At 37.1% G+C, this 20191-nt stretch overlaps 2 protein-coding genes across 2 annotated transcripts; both read right to left on the bottom strand.

Annotated features, from left to right (window-relative positions):
• Positions 1-3691: 3691 nt before the first annotated feature.
• Positions 3692-10067, bottom strand: LOC122094409. The gene is made up of 3 exons (XM_042665202.1): positions 9680-10067; positions 4311-5603; positions 3692-4227 (listed from the first exon to the last, which is right to left on the bottom strand). Exons 1-3 carry the CDS (start codon positions 9860-9862, stop codon positions 4000-4002), a joined length of 1704 nt encoding a protein of 567 aa, XP_042521136.1. The 5' UTR covers positions 9863-10067; the 3' UTR covers positions 3692-3999.
• Positions 10068-11974: 1907 nt separating this feature from the next.
• On the bottom strand, positions 11975-19600 carry LOC122093102 (endoribonuclease Dicer homolog 1). Its single transcript, XM_042663351.1, has 8 exons — positions 19163-19600; positions 17968-18114; positions 17668-17899; positions 15065-15540; positions 14046-14084; positions 13804-13950; positions 13476-13718; positions 11975-12046 (listed from the first exon to the last, which is right to left on the bottom strand). The coding sequence occupies exons 1-8, from the start codon at positions 19598-19600 to the stop codon at positions 11975-11977; spliced, it is 1794 nt and encodes a 597-aa protein (XP_042519285.1).
• Positions 19601-20191: the final 591 nt, after the last annotated feature.

The following is a 20191-nucleotide window of genomic DNA, read 5'->3' on the forward strand; positions in this document are numbered from 1 at the left end:
ATATTTCTTAGATATATTGCTAATTATATTGTCAAAATGTTTCCTTAATGTGACACATTATGTGGATCAATGGATCTATAAAGCGCGTAGCTGATGCATGAGGTTCTTGCATGTGCAATGTCAAAGAGGCGAGAACTTTGCAATAACTAAATCTAGAATGTTTTCTAATAAGTCAGCAACTTTCCTTCTTATAAGAAGCTGATTCCATTTCATTTCCGCAAGCAACTAAGATATAGAAGACATAATTTGAAAGCTTAAGAGTTAATATCCATCCTAATTTCAAAATCTTCTTGTGGAAAATCCTTCACAATGGTCTTCCTACTAGTAGGATGAAACTCAATTAATTTCTTTGACTGGATAAAACGTGTATCTTTTGTAATAATGAATTAGAAACTATTTGGTACATCCAGTTTTCTTGTAGTTTCTCCAGAACATGAGTTAGAGAACCATTGAGATTTAGGACGGAACATTTACGAGCATGATTCACTTAGGCTCCATTTGGTTGCAAGGATAATTAAAGAGAGGGGAAGTGAAACTTTCATACTTAAAAAGGAAATGTTTGAATCATTACCCAATGTGATTATATCATTAACTTTAAATAATTCCATATTTGGTTATTAGATTTCACTTTATTTTGCATCCAAAACCTTTTACTATAATATGTAAACTAAAAATTACGTGTAAAATGTGTCATTACTAAATATGGTTACAAAATGAAGTATTTTATACAATCACATCGGATCATATGGAGTAATAGTTATAAAAATGTCCTTTTTAAGTATGAAAATTTAACTTCCCTTTCCTTTAAATATCCCTTGCAACCAAACATAACCGTAGGGAAAAACAAAAAAAATTATTTATTTGAGAGTGTTTTTGGTCTCACTTTTTATTTCCTACGGCAGGTAAGGAATGGAAATTTTTTTGTTGCTGCCTGGGTTGTAGCTACTTGGTTACAGCCAAGGGAATGGAATAGCCAAGGGAATGGAATGCCATGGCAGGTTTGAAAATACCCACCTAAGGTGAATTTTTTCACCCCTACCTCTGAGATTTCATTTCCCTAGTTGGTACAAGATTGACTGCAACTCAGGCAACAACCAAGTTTTGTTCATAAGGAATGCAAGAGTTTTTAGAGATATTGCACTTCTACCATACTACCTTGGGGGTGTTTCCCTTCCTTTTGGATATTTTTTCCATCCTTAAAACTCTTAAAACAGGATAGGTCTTCTGTCAGTTTAGCTCATCATCTAAAAAATCAAGCCTGATTAAAAGAAATTTGTGACCTATAATAGGGAGTCTTTTCGGAAAAAAAAATTGTTATTGTCTTGCATACGTTTCCATTTGATATATAAAATGACAGGATTTTATCTTTATTTAAAAAAAATTGTTATATTAAAAAAAAAAAAAAAAAAAAAGATTACAACTTCTTTTTTTTTTCACCAAACGTGGTAACAAGAAGATTTTTCTAAACTAAAAATCTCTCATACTTAATAGTTATTAGTGCTAGCATGAAAACTAACATTTTATTGGCTGACCAAACACATGGTGCATGAGGCCTGTTGTTGGGTCTACGACAGATCCCCATTGCATTTTTTTTTTTTTTTAGTTGGGTTTGAAGTAAATCTTTAAGATGTTCAGTATTTTCTAACCTCTCCCCAAAATTAGAAGATATATCATGGTCTAGTAAATATATCTCAATCTTTAACATAATTGGATCTCTTCTAGCTATAGTCTTAATGGGAGAAAAAAATCTATGATGATATGGGAGTGGAGATTCCTTCATATGCGATCTCACACAATGAGTCATGGGCCCATATTGATACACTCTCTCCGACAAAATATGAGTCTTATTAAACAAATCTGTTTCTTGCCATCTCATTTGTGTAGTTTCTCATTCTGGCATCTTGGAAAATCTTTACCACAATAAGAAACGTTAGAAGTTGACAAATGTTCTCTCCTAGAGGAAATTAGGGAAAAGCATGTATAGTATGTATGAATTTGGGAAATGTAAAATTAACAAATGTTCTCCGTAGAGGAAATTAGGGAAAAACATATATAGTATATATGAATTTGGGAGACACATGTATAGTGGGTGTCCAAAATTCCAAATTAGGAAAAAGGACATGCAATCTGTATACGGAGGAGCAATACCATATAAACCAAAGAATTGATTAGTTTTAAATAGAAACTACCATGTGCGAATAAAAGGTTCAATAATAGGAAGACAAGGTACAATAAGTTACCATACATGCGATAAAAAGTATAGAGAACATATCTGATCTGAACACTAATTTTTGTCATATAAAAAGAGAATGTAACAATTTAAATGTTCGAGCATTTTGAACATGTGTTGGATTTAGCACATCATATTTCAGACACAAATTGATGCCCTTCAAATTTTTAGTTGTAGATTTCTTTTATGTACAGCTTTATTTCTACACTATATTTTCAAAACTCTGTTTTACCACTTAATTAATTCTATTTTGGTTGAAACTTATGGTGTGAACATGCACCTTAGGCTCTATCTGTTTACAGAATTCATCTCAATCTAATAATATGCCACGTGGTAGATTTAAAAAACCTCTCACATCAGAATTACAGAATTTTTGTCCTTATTTTAACTGAAATTGACTTGAGCAGATGAAACAATTAATAAGATGTGGACCAACTTTTTTTTTTTGTTTTCTCGTAGAAATATGTGGACCAATCATATCTTGCCAACAACGTAAGCACCACCATAACCGAGAAAATAATAATAATAATAATAATAATAATAAATCCTCCTAGTTGATTAACTTCAGATTTTCCTTCACACATGGTAAAAGGTTCACATTCACCACAGACCCAATTCAGACCTTCCCACAATCCATCCAAGGGCTGAGAAGGCTTGGACACACATCCCCAGGTGTTGACAGTTGTTAAAATATGGACCAACCCTTGGATGATCATTGGAGCCCAATCCTCACCCATAAATCTACCATCACCATTACACCTACGCCTCCATCTATATGATGGAAATGCCCTTCACTGTTCCCCATGTCCATCCACGTGCAATAAATAACAGCCATCGGTGAAGGAGTTGTTTAAGGAAAACTCCATCCAAGATACTTAAAAAGCCAGAAAAGTTATACAAGTAACAATGTCCAGAGGCATTGTTGCTCTTGTAGTCCACCGGAATGGTGGTCAGCCAAATAGAAATGGCTTCGATGGACACGCATTAACTGAAGAAGGTATGCGCAGAACAAACCCTGTACTCGCTCATACGCACGCCCAACCGCCTCCAGGTCTAGTTCTTGCCTGCCCCATCCGATGACTGCAATAGCCTCAGCTAGATCAAGTACAATGTACACATCTGGATCACCAACTAGATGGATCATTTACAATGTGCGCATCTGGATTACCTGCTAGATGGATCATTTGAGTGCACGTAGATGCCGACTCACCTTCACCACTCGATGGTATACTGCTGTAGCCACTCTGCCCAAATTCCTTATCAAGTGACTGATATAACAAATATACAGATTGTAGACCAACAAGGCAGATGAGCAGCTTTATAAAATATGCAGATTGCAGACCAACAAAGCATATGAGCAGCTTAATATTTAATCTGCAGGTTCTAGCATAAACTTGCCATAAATGTTCGGAGAGCAATAGTAAGACGACAATCTGGATATAAGGGCAGGGCCTACGAATATACCGAGAAACATGCCATCCATAAAAACTATTGCCAAGGTTTTTTACTCTTTTGAATTTGTTGACCTCCCCATCCTAAAGAATACTGGGGAGGGTGGGAACAAATGATATATAAATGACACATGTATAACCAACAGTTTTTGGGTCACCTTTCAAAATGCAAATCAGATGACATCCACATAATTGTTACAACTTACAAATGCCAGAGTTGGCAAAAATGCATCAACCATTAAGCACTGGAACCTTGGACTGGAGGACCCTTGGGAACCATCCTGGGATCGATGATCTATACCATACCCATTCACAAGATTAATTATTCGGATGCACGGCAATTCTGTGGATATCCATCTCCTTCAACATGACAGAACGTCCACAAGAATCACAGGTGGCTGTTCTGGACCCACAATGACTCTCATGCTCAGAAAGTCCTCTTAATCGGTCTCGCACATCTGTTGCATAAGTACCAGCTTGGACCATGTCCCCACAGAACCTGCAAGTAACTAGGCGCAGGGGGCAGACAGAGGACTGGTGTTGCACCTGCCACAAAAGTAGAAAGAGAAACTTCAGTACACATACATTGATTCCCACAATAGGGCTGTTAAAGGTATTCTGTTACTCACCATCTCTTCCTTCTCAAGGGTTACTCCGCAATGGCAGTGGAGGGGCTCATGGAAAACTTTCATGTGCTTCTCCATCTCTCCCTGTTGGAAGGCACGCCCACACTTCTCACAGTGTACATGTTTCGTAGCCTCCTCCCTTCTGAGAACAACCCCACAACCATCATGTTGACAGATGATATTATGTCTACTGCAGTATGCTTCATGCAATGCAATAGTCCTACTGGGTATATAATGTTTACAATTCCGACATTCAACCGAGTCAACATCCAACATCAGAGAGGAAGACATGGCTTGTTCACCCACCCTATGATTTATATTATCTTGAACACCCACAGAAATTTGATAGTTTGATGTTCCCTTGAAACCAAAAACACCGATGCTATAGGTACCTGCACTCAAACTTCGATCCTTTGGGCTAAGGATTAAAACCTTTGAGCCTATATCATGGGAAGACCATTCATGCTGGTGCTGAGTAGGGAATATGATAGGATGCCTAGATACATAAAGATCTGTATCGCTCCCATCTGTCTCAGACTCTATCTTAATCTCAACACTGGCACCGGAGGTTACTTTCTCACTAATTTCAGCATCTAAGGAGAACTTGTAATAGGTATACTTCCCTTCCTCGACCAATCCAGAAACTGCATGTCGTAGTTTGAGTGGGATTAAAACATGTTGATCTGTCGAAGTTGAATTAGGCCCCACTATATCAACATCAACATCTGTTTCCAGCACTGATACACTGGAAGAGGGTTTTAGCTCTAGAACGCGCAACTTATAGCTCAGATCTCCATGGTTAACTGTGACAACATCACCTTGAGAAAGAGTAGCATGCTGCCTCAGGCCCGTTTCAAGAACAGCCTTGTGATTCGGTATGTCCAAGAAACCCATCCCATCTGGCTGTAATTTCACATAATTTCCTTTTGGCAGCCTAACATAGCGAACCTCAATTAAAGGAGCACTGGGAGCTTCACCAGCGAATAAGTTGTTCCATACATGAGGAGGAAGCTCAACAAAGCCTTCAGATGCAGTGAATTCCAAAACACCTGAATGTGTTGTTCCAAGGTTCCCTAGTTCAGTGGCCTCTGAATCTTGATGAGCCTCATGTTGAACTTTTGAAAGTTGGAAGTACATGGGTCCTTTATCAAGAGCACCTTGATCAGATAATTCAGTGAAGCAGGAAGGTGGCAATTTGATTTTATCTCCATAACCCTGACAAGGTATAGCTTCCAAAATACGGAAAAACACGACTCCTTTGCCAGCAAGTAAACTTTCTTCCATTTGTTGATCAGCCTGAAGGGAAAATATGAAGAACTTTGTGGATTAGTTCTACTCCTGAATCAGGAATTAGCATTTAATTTACTAGTGACAGGAATAGAAACATTGATAAATCATTATGACCATAGAACTCCTAACCAAAACCAATAATGTGAGAACCACCATGGAACAGGGGTTGAAAGGACAAACTTCAGTCGTCAATATGTATTCATGTTCAAGCAGGCCAGGCAGCAGGATGTAATGCAACCCCGGGTTACAAAACCCGAATCTTTGGCTGCCATGGCCCACAAAAGTGATTAAAATCCAAATAATGAAGCAGTGGCTATTTCATAATTTTCTTAAAACAGGATCAGGGACGCAAAAGTAATTAAAATCTGAATAAAAAGATGCATCTCAATTTTCAGAACTGATAGGGGTAACAAAGAAAAAAGAAAAGAAGAAGAATCGCAAGGATTTTCTGAGCTTAAATCTTAGGAGCATGAGTGAAATAAAAGGAACGAAGAAATATATTTTCTTCCAATAAATTCAAGTGAATCAGGAATGCTTGCGAATAGTTAATGAATATCTTGAGGAGTGTCGAAGGCAAGAGCAACCATCTAGTCAAATGCTCCTACTCTTGCTTAGACAATTGGATGCTTCCTTCGGCAAGCTAATCTCAGTCTTCGAATAGTGGGTGGAAAAGCAAGAGGACGAACACCAATGATAGGGGACGAGGTGGCACCAATGATAGTTGAAGATCAACTTGTGGAGGAGCATAAAATGGTTCCAATTGATTTCGTGTTTCCAAGTTGCATCTTCGACAATGAAATTTTTGTTGCTGATTTTGTACCACTGGATGGTGGACTGATAGATGATTTAGTCACTTAATGGGCTTATTTTATTGCAAATAAGCCTTAGATTGGTATATGTTAGGCCTTTGATCCCATGGGTTTTCTTTGTAATGGGCCACTTTAATGGGCCTAAAATATGGGTAGAAAATAGAAAAACGGGATTTAACTCAGTAGTTTAGTTAGAGTCCTGTTTTGAGTCTATTTCCTTTATTATTTCAGTTTTTAGTCAGTTTAGGTTTCCATATTAGTGAATGACTAGTTAGTTACCTACTCCATGCTGGAGTTCTAGTCTAGTCCTATTTAGAGTCCAACTCCTATTATGTAAGGTCTAATCCGACTTGGGGTCTAACTCCTAGTTATGGTATGGCTGCTAATTTGCCCTCTATATAGAAGAGCTTGTGTACTCTCAATTCTCATATTTGAATAATGAATGATTGCAGTCAATTGCGTAAATAGCTAGGATAGCTGTGGGTGAGATGCCAGGCCGAGATGGCCAATCCCACCCACACTTGTTTTGTTTCTTTTCATTCTTATTCTTTGTTTTACTGTTGCTGCCATTACTTCTTGTTACTGTTTATCATTATTAAAAGATTCAGACCTGTTCAGCCCTTCCAAGACAGAATCGACCAGCATTCCTAGAGGAACTAGGAGAGAGATCGATCTCCTCTTACTTCCCCAATTGGCCTCAGATCCGCATGCCCCTTTCAGAGGGTTTTCATAGCCTTACAAGGATCACTCGATCCCCTCCTCATTCCTGCCCAAGCAACCCAATCAAAGTTTTTGAAAATTTCTCTCAGTTTCTCTCACCTAGGTCTGAAAATCAAGAAAGTACATAACTCCACAACGAGCCGTCCGAAGACTATCAACTTTGGGGGTTTTTGTACCCTCACTGGGCCCTACAATTGACCAAGTTTGCAGCTCAATTGGAGCCCCACAGACCCGGCCGCACCTCTCTCTCTCCAGCCCTATCGCATGCCCTTCTCTCTCCTATTAGGCTGGGTTTTGGGCTGGTTTTGCTCTTGCATTGCTATTGTATCCTTGGGGGTTTATTTGATAGTTTTATTTCCTTGTTTCCTGGTCCTATTTCTGGTCATTATCAGGTTAGTTGTTGTGTCCTATTTGTCTTGCTTAGGGTTATAAACTGCTGGGGTAGTTTACATGTAACTTACTTTTGCATTACAACCCCACGAATGGAATAAAATAAATTAATTTTGGTTTAGAATATCGGTTGTTGCCAATGATGTTACTCTCTTCTCCATAAACTAGCTTTCTCTCTCCTCTCAGATCCAGAGAGATCTCACTTCTCTCCCCACACACGGAATTACTCTCTCCTCTTCTTCTTCTTCTTCTTCTTCTCTCTCTGTTTTTCGATTTGTCATCAATTTCAGATCCACATTTTTAGGAAACTTCATCTCTATCCCTTTCTCAATATATTACCTCCCTCCCCATTGTAACCTACTTCTTTCCCATCTTATCTTTGCCAAATTTCAAACTGATAACCCCTTATTCTGCTACCATCAGCCACCCCTTCTCTCTCCTATGTTCCACTCATCAAATTCAAAGATTATATATATATATATATATATATTTTAATCCTGAAAATCAATTATTCAGATATAATATTTATTCACTTAAGATCTAACCATTAATTTTGAGGTCAAATTTGATCCAAATCTAGCCTTTAGATTAAAAACTTCTTCCTTCAATCCTTGAGAAAGCCCACCACCAGCAGATCCTTCTCCCCAAACTGCACTATCAACCTATCCAACCTTTCCTGCTGCCAACCCTCATAATATCTAAGAGATTGAAAATTCTATTCATTACTTTATAGGAGAATCTATTACTGAAAAGCAAGCGCTTCACTTTTGCAAAAATTACAACCATCACCATAAACGTTCAGTTCCTAGTACTACAAATTAAAAGAAAAAGGTCATCCATCTTAACATTTGAACTATTAAATATTTGACTCATTTTAATGTGAACAACAACAACAAAAACAACAACAACTCATACTTATCCCAACTACATGGGATGAGCAACATGGATCCATGCAAAGACCAAAAGAATAGTAAAAGTAAAAAAAGAAAGGAACAAAAACAACTCAAAGAAATCCCACCTAAATGAGGGCCAGCCTCATTTTGATTTTTTATCACTTTTTTATTCTAGTAGACAAGACCTCAATATTGAGCAAAATTTCAAACAACCAGTACAATGATTCTCTCATTTTGGTTTTAGTGGCCGGGGGAATTTCTTTGGACAGCGAAATCCATGGTAGTTTAGCTGAGATGAAATGAATGCACATGCATAGTGCATTGGACATAAACAATCAATACATCCAAGCAAGTTAGTCTTAAGATATTGAGTAGGACCATCTGTTACTCACTTTACAAATTTTCTCTGTATGCATCCATTCTCCATTATCTTGTTCATTCTTAAAACCTAAAAGTATAAAAGATTGATCATCAAGATGGATTCTTGCGAGTTCCATGATTTATCTAATGTTCTTTAGTTTCTTCTATCTTTATTGTCTATTACAAGCATATACCCACTCAATTATTGGAAAGGCATGACAATGACTGGAAAGGTTACAAAATAAAAATTGAAAATTGAAGTGTCCAACAAAGAAATATAGCCCATTTTGAAGCAATTGGGTAAAACAGCCTTCGGTGGTATTGCTTGGGATCTGGAGGGAAATTAGGCAGAAAGGCCCCATTAGTCATTCCAATAGTTTCAACTTCGGTTCTTAGGCAATGAGATGTCTTACAGTAGGTAATCCTTTCAATTAACAGAGTTAAGCAAAGAACGTGAGTCAGAAGGAGAATCAATAAAGTACCTACTGTCCCATTGGGTATGGACTTGATCGACAAGGACATCGGACATTCGAATCCAATATTTCCTTTTCCAAGTTCAGGAAGGGCAGAAACTCCGTATATTATCCTCAATTTACAACAAAATTCCCCTCTTGAGTAATTTTGTCCCCAAAGAGCCTTCTATCGCAATTTTTTATTGTTATCAAATATCTGACATCTTTCTACGAAAAGAGCGAGCCAATCAATACAAGCAACAAACAAGTTGAAGATTACCAAATCGAACTGTCTCTAAGTAACAACCCTAATTAGTTGGTTCATCACTCATCTAAAAAAGAGGTGGGAGGGAGGCGAATCATTCAAAATACAAGACAAACGATGAAATAAAAAAGGCACAGAATCTTCTAAAAATAATTGAAATAAACAGAAAAAGGAAAAATTAAGAATATCTAACCTTGAGTTGAGCCTCAGCAGCATCGAGCCTCCGAGTTCTCTGGGCAGCTTCGATTGCCTCTCTCTGACGGACAGCTTCTTGTTTGGATTTTCTCTCTCTTTCGACCTTCAACCTAGCCCTATCTTTCCTCTCCCTCTGCTCTCTCTCGAGCTTCTCTTTCGCAGCTCTCAGCTCGAAATCCATCTTCTCTTCCTTCTCCCTGCGATGATGGGAACTCTTCGATTAAATAGTTGTTTGAAGAAAACAAATTTCCAAGTTTCGATCGCTAAAACCTTTTCTTCTCCTCCAAGTTTCGATCAAAGAAGGAGAGGTGTGGAATCCAGATCCTAGAATGAATCGTCTTCTGATAAGTTAAAGGTTCAATTCCCCGTTCGAAGGAAATAGTGGATGACGATGAAAGTCAACCTAGTTTACTTAAATACCCTTAAGAGTCTTAAATCGTTGGCCATGGCCTATGGGAATGGGCCTCCGAATAATCTAGTAATTTCTAGTAGGGGTGTCAATCGGTCAAGTCGGTCCGGTTTTGGTGGACTTAATCGGGCTTGAAGACTTTCAAAGGCTACACCATGTCTGCCCATTTAACTAATCGAACTTATTTATTGAGGGCATGCTACACTTTATATTCGGTCGGTCGGCCTCGGGCTATAATCGGGCTACCTTATTCGGGCTTTAATCGGGCCTTAACCGGACTACGGACATGTTTAATGTTAAACAGGCTTTAACCGGTTTTTAAAAGGGCCATCTTTAAAATGTACTCTTATATTCCGGCCCACTCATGCAAGCCAAAAAAAATGACAATAAATCAATATATGATACCAAATATAACCATTATTTAAAATGTGAACATGTCTTTACTTTTTAGTTTTTATTCTTTAATTTTGGGGGTAAAATAGGTATTCTACAATCATTAAAGGGTCGGGCCAAGTCGGTGCACAATAGGCCAGTCTCGGTCGGGCATTATTCGGTCGGTCTTGGTCGGGCGCCCGACGGTCCAAGTAGCAAAACCGAGACCGACCATTTATAAAAGGGCCGGGCTCAAGCCCGACACGTTTAATAAAAGGTCTGGGTCGGGCCGGTCTATAAACGGTCGATCCCAGTCGATTTAGTAGGGTCGGGCCACGAATTGACACTCCTACTTTCTAGTACCCAAAATTAAGCTCCGAACCCGGATTTCCTACCCGGCTAGCTAGGTGGGAAGTTTTTTTATTTTTCAAAAATCTCTCATCAACTGTTAAAGGTTTTGTTTTTGTTTTTTTTTTTTTTTTTTTTGGTGTAAAATAACATTAACCAAGATTGATGAATTCCATGACATTCACAAGGGAAAGAGTGCTTCGAACTTGTGGTGTAGACAACACCTCCTCGATGATCACATAAAGAACTTTCTTATTCATTCTTTAAAGGAATGAAAAAAAATAATAAAATATTTTATGTGACGAGGTATTGCATAAACCTAATGTTCAAAGAGTCTTTTTCCTCTTCATAAATTATCATATGCAATAAAAGGACAAACCCAAGTGAGCCCATTTAGTAAAGGTTCCCACAGTCACCATGATAAAGTATGTGGAATTATGGGTTAAATGGATAGTCGAGAATTCATATTCGTATCCATTTAGTGAAATTCATATTAAAAAAAAAATATATTGTTTTCCATAAGACTATTTGAATCTGTCCAAAAGCTAATTAGATGCAGATATGAACATTTCAATTTTAGACCTGATATTATCTGGTTTGTTTAGGTCTAATTATAAAAATATAATTAAATAAAATTTTAGAATACTAAAATATTTTTAGGTCTAATTATACAAATATAATTAAATTATAATTTTATAATAATAAAATACTTTTTACCAAATTCATAGAATATTACAAGTAATTAAACAAGATATATATATATATATATATATAGAAAAAGATTCATGAGGACTTCTATGCAATTTCAGATATGGCACTTCAACATGAACCCTAGAGGGGTAATGGGTTCAACCATTCATTTTCTCGTCTTCTCCAGTTCACCGCCACTCTCTCTAGACTCACGACTCCACTCTCTAGTCTTTGATAAAGATGAAAATAGATAGACAAAAATTGTATTCATATTTGTTTACGGCAGCCAGAATTCAAAAAATCAAAACCATAAAATTATCCAAATTTGTTTGAAAACTAATCGGATGTGGATACAAATAGTGTTATATTTGAAAAGAGTTACAACCTTGTTTTCAATATTCATCTTCCTTGTCTCTCATCAAAGCTCTAATGTTCCAACATCTTTCTCTACGATTCTCACAAAAATCTCAACAATCACCAAGGAGTAAGTTTCTGTTTGGTATGCATTCTCATAACAGATTTTGGGTCCAGAACACATTCTGAAACCTTGAAACAATATTGAAACAATAAAGCTGAAGAGTTGCAAGCGATTAAAATGCAAGACCAAATTTTTTTGGCTCAAATTTGACTATGTCAAATTCAGGAAAAATGCAACTATTATATTGTATATGAAATTTAGGTGAATATATATATATAATACAATATGGGGTAAAAACTTCCAACTATGTATAGTGTAATTTCCTTTCATATGGGATTTTTATTTTTATTTTTTCTCCCACTCTGAATATGTGAGCCCATATGGATGATATCTTTTCCAAAACCCCCATTAATGGTGAAGGTTGTAAGAAATAGAATATGGCACTAGGTATAAGACTTTGACAATTCTCTTAATAAAATATTATTAAATCAAGAAGGAGAGTATCATTTACAAGTCAAATCGAATAAGCATAATTGTAAACAGAAGTCCTTCAATAATGTAGAGTTGAGTCGTATAAGAATACTCTCCTTAAGGTATTTGAACGTCCCGTACTTGTATGCAATCGGGTTGACCAACGTTCTCATCTCCAAGATAAAACAACTCCCCAATCTCTTAAGGTGCAACTCTAATAAGTAATTGCAATAGGGAGAATCAAGGTAATACTCAATGTATAAAGTCAAACCGAATAAGCAGAATTGTAAACAAAAGTCCTTCAATAATGTAAAGTTGAGTCGTATAAAAATACTTTCCTTAAGGTATTTGAACGTCTTGTACTTATATGCAACCGGGTTGACTAACGTCCTCACCTCTAAGATAAAACAACTCCCCATTTTCTTAAGGTGCAACTCCAATAAGTGATTGCAATAGGGAGAACCAAAGGTAATACTCAATGTATACTGTGTACGAAAAATGATAGTAAACAGAGAGGTTTTTTTATAAAAATAGTCACAATTTGTCTTAAAACACTCAGAAAAAGACAACAGAGAGCACTTTTCCCATAACCCAAAAACACTTTTAGAATTATATATCTTGCGCTATTCAAAAGCACCATAGGAATCCCCACACTCACATGACAAGGGAGAGTGCCTCTCTTAAGGCCTTGCACCCTTAAGAAACATTCCCACATATAAACCCCTCACACTTTTCATCCACTTCTGATGTGGGACTCAACAAACTTGAGAAAAATTACTTTTAGCTCTCTACTTGTTTACTAGTATACAGACAATATTCAAAAAATAAAAAGGGGGGAAAAGGTTTTGAAAATTATTTGAAATTTTAACTTTACTAAAGTAATATTTTATATTGTATAATCCAACAAAGGTTGCAAAAACCAGAATCGGGGATTGAATCAATGCCAATTTGATCAATTCGATTCCACTTTTTAAAACCATGCCATTCCTCCCAATTGGCATCATGGGAAACCTATCTCATACAACTATATAACAAGAGGAAAGAAAAGAAAAAATGAAAGAGAGAGAGAGGCAAAGCAATTGTGACCTTAAGGTAATCTAAGGCAGCTTTGGCAGCTCGATTCTGGGCAATTTCTTTCTTGGCTTCACAGGTGGCTGTCCCCACCAATTTATCACCTATAAAAACGTCTACCGCAGCATTTTCATTCCAGGAATCCTTTACAAAGCGCAGCTCCAATTTTTCCTTTTGACAGAACTCAAAAAGTTGTGTCACTGGATGTGTCCGTAGAGTCTCCAAACTAATTATCGGCTCCAATAATCCCTTGAACACCTGGGAGAGAAAAAATTTATATGAGTTCATAATAATAATGGAAACAATGATGAGAGAGAGAGAGAGAGAGAGAGAGAGAGAGAACCTGCCAAACTGTTTCTAGTGAGGACTGGCTATCAATAAAAACAGCCCCAACAAGGGCCTCCACAATATCAGCAAGGGCTTTTGGTGTATCGATGAGGCCATTGGAGTGGATAGGATAGTCCAAAATCTCTTGGCTGAACTCCTGAATCTGAACAAGTTAATGAAAGAGGTTAGAGATTTTGGAAAATTATTAAATGTTTATGGACCGAGTTTCGAGATAGAATTCACTGCTCATACGATCACCTGATCGTACAAGTCAGCAAATGACACTTGTCCTATTTTCTGCCATTACAAGGATAAAGAGAGGTATATCTGAGAACAAAAAAGACAGGTGTTGATCGCTAACTCGTACAATCAGGTGATTGTACAAGCAGCAAATCCGTTGCCTAAGTTTCCCTTCATCAGAACATCTTAAATCATGACATTTAATCTTTGGACTGGACTGAAAGAAGGTTTTCTTGATTTCGTACAAATAAGAGATGAGAGTAAGTGACAAAATTCACTTTTCCAAGAGTCCAATCTAAATATCAAATCATGGTGGATGAAGAGATTTTCTCCACCATGTATGTCATTAAAAAATGGCCAAATTAAGATTTTGTATGATACATATTTTTGGAATGGATTATGGATTAAAACGTATTCTAAAACCTGAATCTTCTCTATTTTTCAATTTAGAATTCATTTTTTACTCAAACTCTATTTTAAGATAACATACCAAGCAAACCTTAAAACATCCTAACTAGCCACATGGCCCACTTAAATTCTTAAAATTTTAGGTCAGTTAGTCAACACCAAACTTTTTTTAAAATGGTCAACACCAAACCGTCATATATGATGGTTTTTAAAAGGTAAAACTTAGAAAGTGCAATGTACAAATCCAGATGAAAATCGATCAGCTGCTCGAATGATCATCGGATTGTACAAGTCAACATCCAATATTTGTCATTTTTATTCTCAAATATATCCCTATTTATCATTGTAATGGCAGAAAATGAGACAAGTGTTGAATGCAGACTTGTACAATCAGGTGATCGTACAAACAACGGATCCTATCTCAATCCAAATAGCACTAACGAGTAGCAGGGTGTACAACAGGATTGAAGTCATTACATACTCACAAATGCCTCGATAGTATATTGCACTGTCCAAAGTCCTACATTCAACCTCTTCTAAAGTGGTGCAATTCATGGTTGTTTCATGGATTTTCAAAGAACTAGAAGATGATATATAAGAGTAGATGAAAGAGATGAGTTGGGTTTTACTTGTTCATTGAGACGAGGAGACTTATGCCTTAAGTAATGATGGAAGCCATGTTTAACTGCAACTCGCGCAAGCTTCTCGTTGTCGACGTTGGCTGCCCGGAGTTTGGAAAGAAATCCCGGTGAGAGTTCGGGATACTGAAAGAACAGTTTCCTTGCTACCAACAAGTTGAGCACAGAATCGCCTATATATTCTAATCTCTCATATGAAATACACGCTTTTTTCATCGGAAGACAGAAGGATGGGTGAACCAATGCTTCAAGCAACAACTTATCATCTTTGAATATATAATCTAATATCTCTTGTACCTCTCTCACGTTTGGCTCTACTTCTTCTGCTTCTGCTTTGATCTCCCACACCTTTTTAACTCTTTCTTCTTCAATAACTGAAGGTGAGGAATCCTCCTCCTCTTTGTCAACAACTCCCGTAAGTTCTGAGATAAGTAACGCTAACTGGTTTTTGTTTTCCTCAAATAAATCTGCGGTGCAGGAGGAGAAAAGAAAACTAAATACGAAATAATTTTATATGTAGGCAAAAAAATAGAAACCTGGAAATAAAAACGTCATAATAAGAGTTGAAGCCAAAACGTTTCAGGGTTTAATATTTATTATAGTACGTAGATGACATGGCAATCTATGAGTAGATAGGATCATGTCATTGATTCTCGTACGGTCTGATTCACACAGATAAAATCCATTAAAGGACACAACTCTGAAGTGAATTCCATCTGTATGGATCAGAAAGTACGAGAATGACGAGAACATAATCGACAGTCCTTATAATTATTAATAGATTTAGTAGTAAGATATGCCTTGATAGTTGTTGGGCAGGGGCCAAGGATTTAGTTACCGATATCGATGTCAATATTGGCATACACCGATCCAAATAGGTGCATATCGGTCACTTTTGCCCCTAATTTTGAAAAAACTATATTTTCAAACCGATATGGATTGATATTAGTATCATATCAAAAAACTCTGCGTAAAGAAGAAGATTTGTTGGAACAACATTGTAAGTATCCTCCCAACTCTCCAAAAATGATTTTCTTAAAAATTGGCAATGGTAAGGACACAAACTTTTGGACTGATCCCTGGATCAAATCCATCCCCACTTCTTCCCTTACAAACTTCATTGTTTTCTAACACCCTTCCCCACACCTCCTTAAGGTTAATGATTTCATGTTGGGGAATAAATGGAATGTTAGTTTGTTAAATTCATTACTCCCTCTTTTTTTAAGTAACAAAATTCTTCTTCTTTGAATTCCTATTTCTGATAATGATGACAGGTGGTGGTGGCACCTCTCAAAATATGGATCTTTCTCCACTAAAATAACTGTCAAATTTCTAAAGTCTAATATTTTACTAACTCCAGTGGATTCTCAAGCAGGTATACTTGCATATCTCCATACTCGCACTAGTGGCACTATTTATAAAAACTCAAAATCTACTAAAATTTAAGTTTTTCTTTCGGAGAATAGTGCATGAAGAAATTCTCATTAAAGACATTCTGAGAAAATGGGTGGATATTGACCCTTTTTGTAGTTTTGCCACAACTAATATGAGAATACTTGGTATGTTTTCCTCTCCTATGAGTTCATCAAAAGGATCTAGGTTGCTGATCCGTGGGGCCTTAAAACTGAACTATTAAATGGTTCTTTCTTTTCAAATTTAATTATGTTTTTCTTCAACTCTAATACCATCTCTTCAAATAAATTGGATTTCTTTTTCAGTGTTTTTATTATTATGTGTAACTATATTTGGAGACACAGGAACCAAGTCTCCTTTGGGTGTGCCAAACCAATCCATAAATCATCCTAAAATAGGTAGAGTACTGGATCTCTAATGGCATCCTTACGCACTATGAGTGACAAGTGACCATACTTAACCCTACACCATTTCAAATAATAACACTTCTTTAACTTGCACAGGGATCACTAACAACATCAAAAATATTTCTGGTTGGGTTGTTTCGCTTATAACCGAAGGAAAGTGTATCTTACTTTATGTTAATTATATGATGACATGCAAGCATCTTGAGGCGACAAGCAGGAGCCTTATATTTGGGATGAACCAAACTAGGAAGAAAGGATGGGAGATAGACGACATTTGGAGTGATGCAATGGAGCTGGAGAATCTCATGTCTACCAACAGCGCCAACATATGGCCATGGAGCACAATACCACTACTTGTGGAAACTGTAGATTTTTTGTTTAAATCAAAATTTTGTTATAGAACTAAGTATGACCTAATAAGTTAGACTCCGACTACGCACACCTTGGGCCACTCACACGGGGGTGTTTAGTGCTCTTCACTGTTTTTAATTAAGGTTGAATGGTTCTCATTCAACCTCGGTAAGACCCGCTCCATGCGGTTGTGGGGTTAGTATGATACCACGGGACTAATGAGGCCAAAGACTTAGATACCCGTCGTTTGCAAAAAAAAAACAATGACCTAATTTTCTTGGTTAAACCCTTAGCCGAAATGGCTATGAACTTGAAAACTCTAACTATGAATCATAATATCCTGATAGATACTTATTTTAATAATTAATATTTTTTTCTCCTAATAAAAAAAATATGAAAACAGTATCGTACTGAGAAAAATACCTAAGGCAGCTTTAGCAGCTCGATTCTGGGCAATTTCTTTCTTGACCCCACAGGTGGCTGTCCCCACCAATTTATCACCAATGAAAACGTCCACCGCAGCATTTTCACTCCAGGAGTCCTTCACAAAGCGCGGCTGCAATCCTTTCTTTTGACAGAACTCAAAAAGCTGTGTCACTGGATGTTTCCCTAGTGTCTCCAGATAAATTATCGGCTCCAATAATCCCTTGATCGCCTGAGGGAGAAAAAATTATCTAAGTTCATAACAATAATGTAAACACTGATGAGTGAGAGAGAGAGAACCTGCCAAACTGTTTCTAGTGAGGACAGGCTATCAACAAAAACAGCCCCAACAAGAGATTCCACAATATTAGCAAGGGCTCTTGGTGTATCGATGAGGCCATTGGAATGGATAGGATAGTCCAAGATCTCTCGGCTAAACTCCTGAATCTGAACGAGTTTAAAGAGGTTAGTGATCACTGAAAAATTGTTAAATACTTATGGATTGAGTGTTTTTTTCACCCATGATGAAGAGAGAACATCTTAAGCCATGACATCTAGAATAATATCCATAGAATAGTAGATGAGAGGTAATGACAAAATTCACTTAGCCAAAAGTCCAATCCATAGATCAAATCATGGTGGATGAAGAGATTCTCTCTCCACCTTAAGAGTCGGAAAAAAATCTCAATGCTTTTTATGATTTTAATTTCATCTCAATAAAGAAGTGCAACTTTAGATGGTAGTCCCAATCATGGATTTAGGGGATGGTATTGGTATTGATATCGGTATCGGTATCGGTATTTTATCAATACTGATACCAATCTAGATCGGATCGGATTAGTGGGTATCAATCGGTTTTACCCCTATTTTTTTTTTAAAGTTACTAATAGTTTTACTATTTTACCCCTGAAATGATATGGATTATCGATTCAGATCGGTTAGAGATAAGGGATCGATCTCAGCCGATATCGATCTAATACGACCGATACAAGATCAATACTTGAAATCATGGTCCCAATGATGCAATAAATAAATAAATAAATACATTAATAAGAAAGAAAGAAAGGTACCAATTGCAAAAATGTCAAGGACATTAATTTTCTATTGTAAACAATATGGCCAGAATCATTGTTACACTAGAAACCATCCATATATGGAAGTGAAACCTATTGTACAGGATTTGATGGCATACCAATCGAGCCCCATAATCTCTCTCTCTCTCTCTCTCTCTCTCTCTCTCTCCTAGCCATATGGCCCACTTGAATACTTGAAAGTTTTGGTCAACTTGGAAAGTGCAATGTACAATCCAGATAGCGCTAGAAGTTTGAACAAGTAAATTGAAGTCCTAACAACTCAAAGGTGACTCAACGCTATATTGCACTACCCAGGCTGAACATTTCTAAAGTGCCGCAATTCATGGATTTTTCAAAGAACCAGAAGATGATACTTAACTCTATAAAGAAGAAGAAGAAAAAAAAGAAGAGTTGGGTTTTACTTGTTCATTGAGACGAGGAACCTTATGCCTCAAGTAGTGATGGAACCCATGTTTAACTGCAACTCGTGCAAGCTTCTCATTATCGACGTTGGTTGCCCGGAGTTTCGAAAGCAATCCTGGCGAGAGTTCTGGATATAGAAAGAACAATTCCCTCGCCACCAACAAGTTGAGCACAGAATCACCTATATATTCCAATCTCTCATAAGAAATACACTTCTTCACTGGACAGAAGGATGGATGAATCAATGCTTCAAGCAATAACTTCCCATCGCTGAATATATAATCTAATAGCTTCTCTACCTCTCTCACGTTTGGCTCTATTGCCTCTGCTTCTGCTTCTGCTTCTGCTTCTGCTTCGATCTCCCACACCTCTTTTCCCCTTCTTTCAAGAGGAACAGAAGCTGAGGAACCCTCCTTCTCTTCATCAACAACTCCCATGAGTCCTGAGATAAGTGCCACTGACTGCTTCTTCTTCTTCTCAAAAAATATCTGTGTTGGGTTGGGATTAGCTTAGACATATTTATTGAGTCTTTCAAACTTAAAGGGCAAGAAATAGAAACGCGCGCAGGAAATAAAACCTTCCTAATTAGAGTTGAAGTCAAACGTGTCCCGGTTTAATATTTATTATAGTCGGCAGATGACGTGGCAATCTGTGGGTTGCTACTTATTATATTGGTAGCACTTTTTTTTTTTTTTTACCCACCCGCGAGCCCTAATAATAGGGTTTAATATTTATTATAGTCCGCAGATGACGTGGCAATCTATGGGTTGCTACTTATTATAGGATCAAAATCCTCTGTTTTTCTCATTCCTGTTTTTCCTTGTGTTGCTACCTGCAGAACACGACACATGGGCAATTTTAAGATCAACGGTCAAGATTGGGTGAGGATTATTACATCCGATGCGTTGGTCTTAAAGTTGTCCACGTGTCGTGTTTTGCAGGTAGCAAAACAAGGAAAAACAGGGATGAGAAAAACAGAGGATTATTTTCCCTTATTATATTGGTAGCACCTTTTTTTTTTTTTTTTT

Source organism: Macadamia integrifolia, chromosome 11 (genome assembly GCF_013358625.1).
Source record: "Macadamia integrifolia cultivar HAES 741 chromosome 11, SCU_Mint_v3, whole genome shotgun sequence".
Lineage (NCBI taxonomy): Eukaryota > Viridiplantae > Streptophyta > Magnoliopsida > Proteales > Proteaceae > Macadamia > Macadamia integrifolia.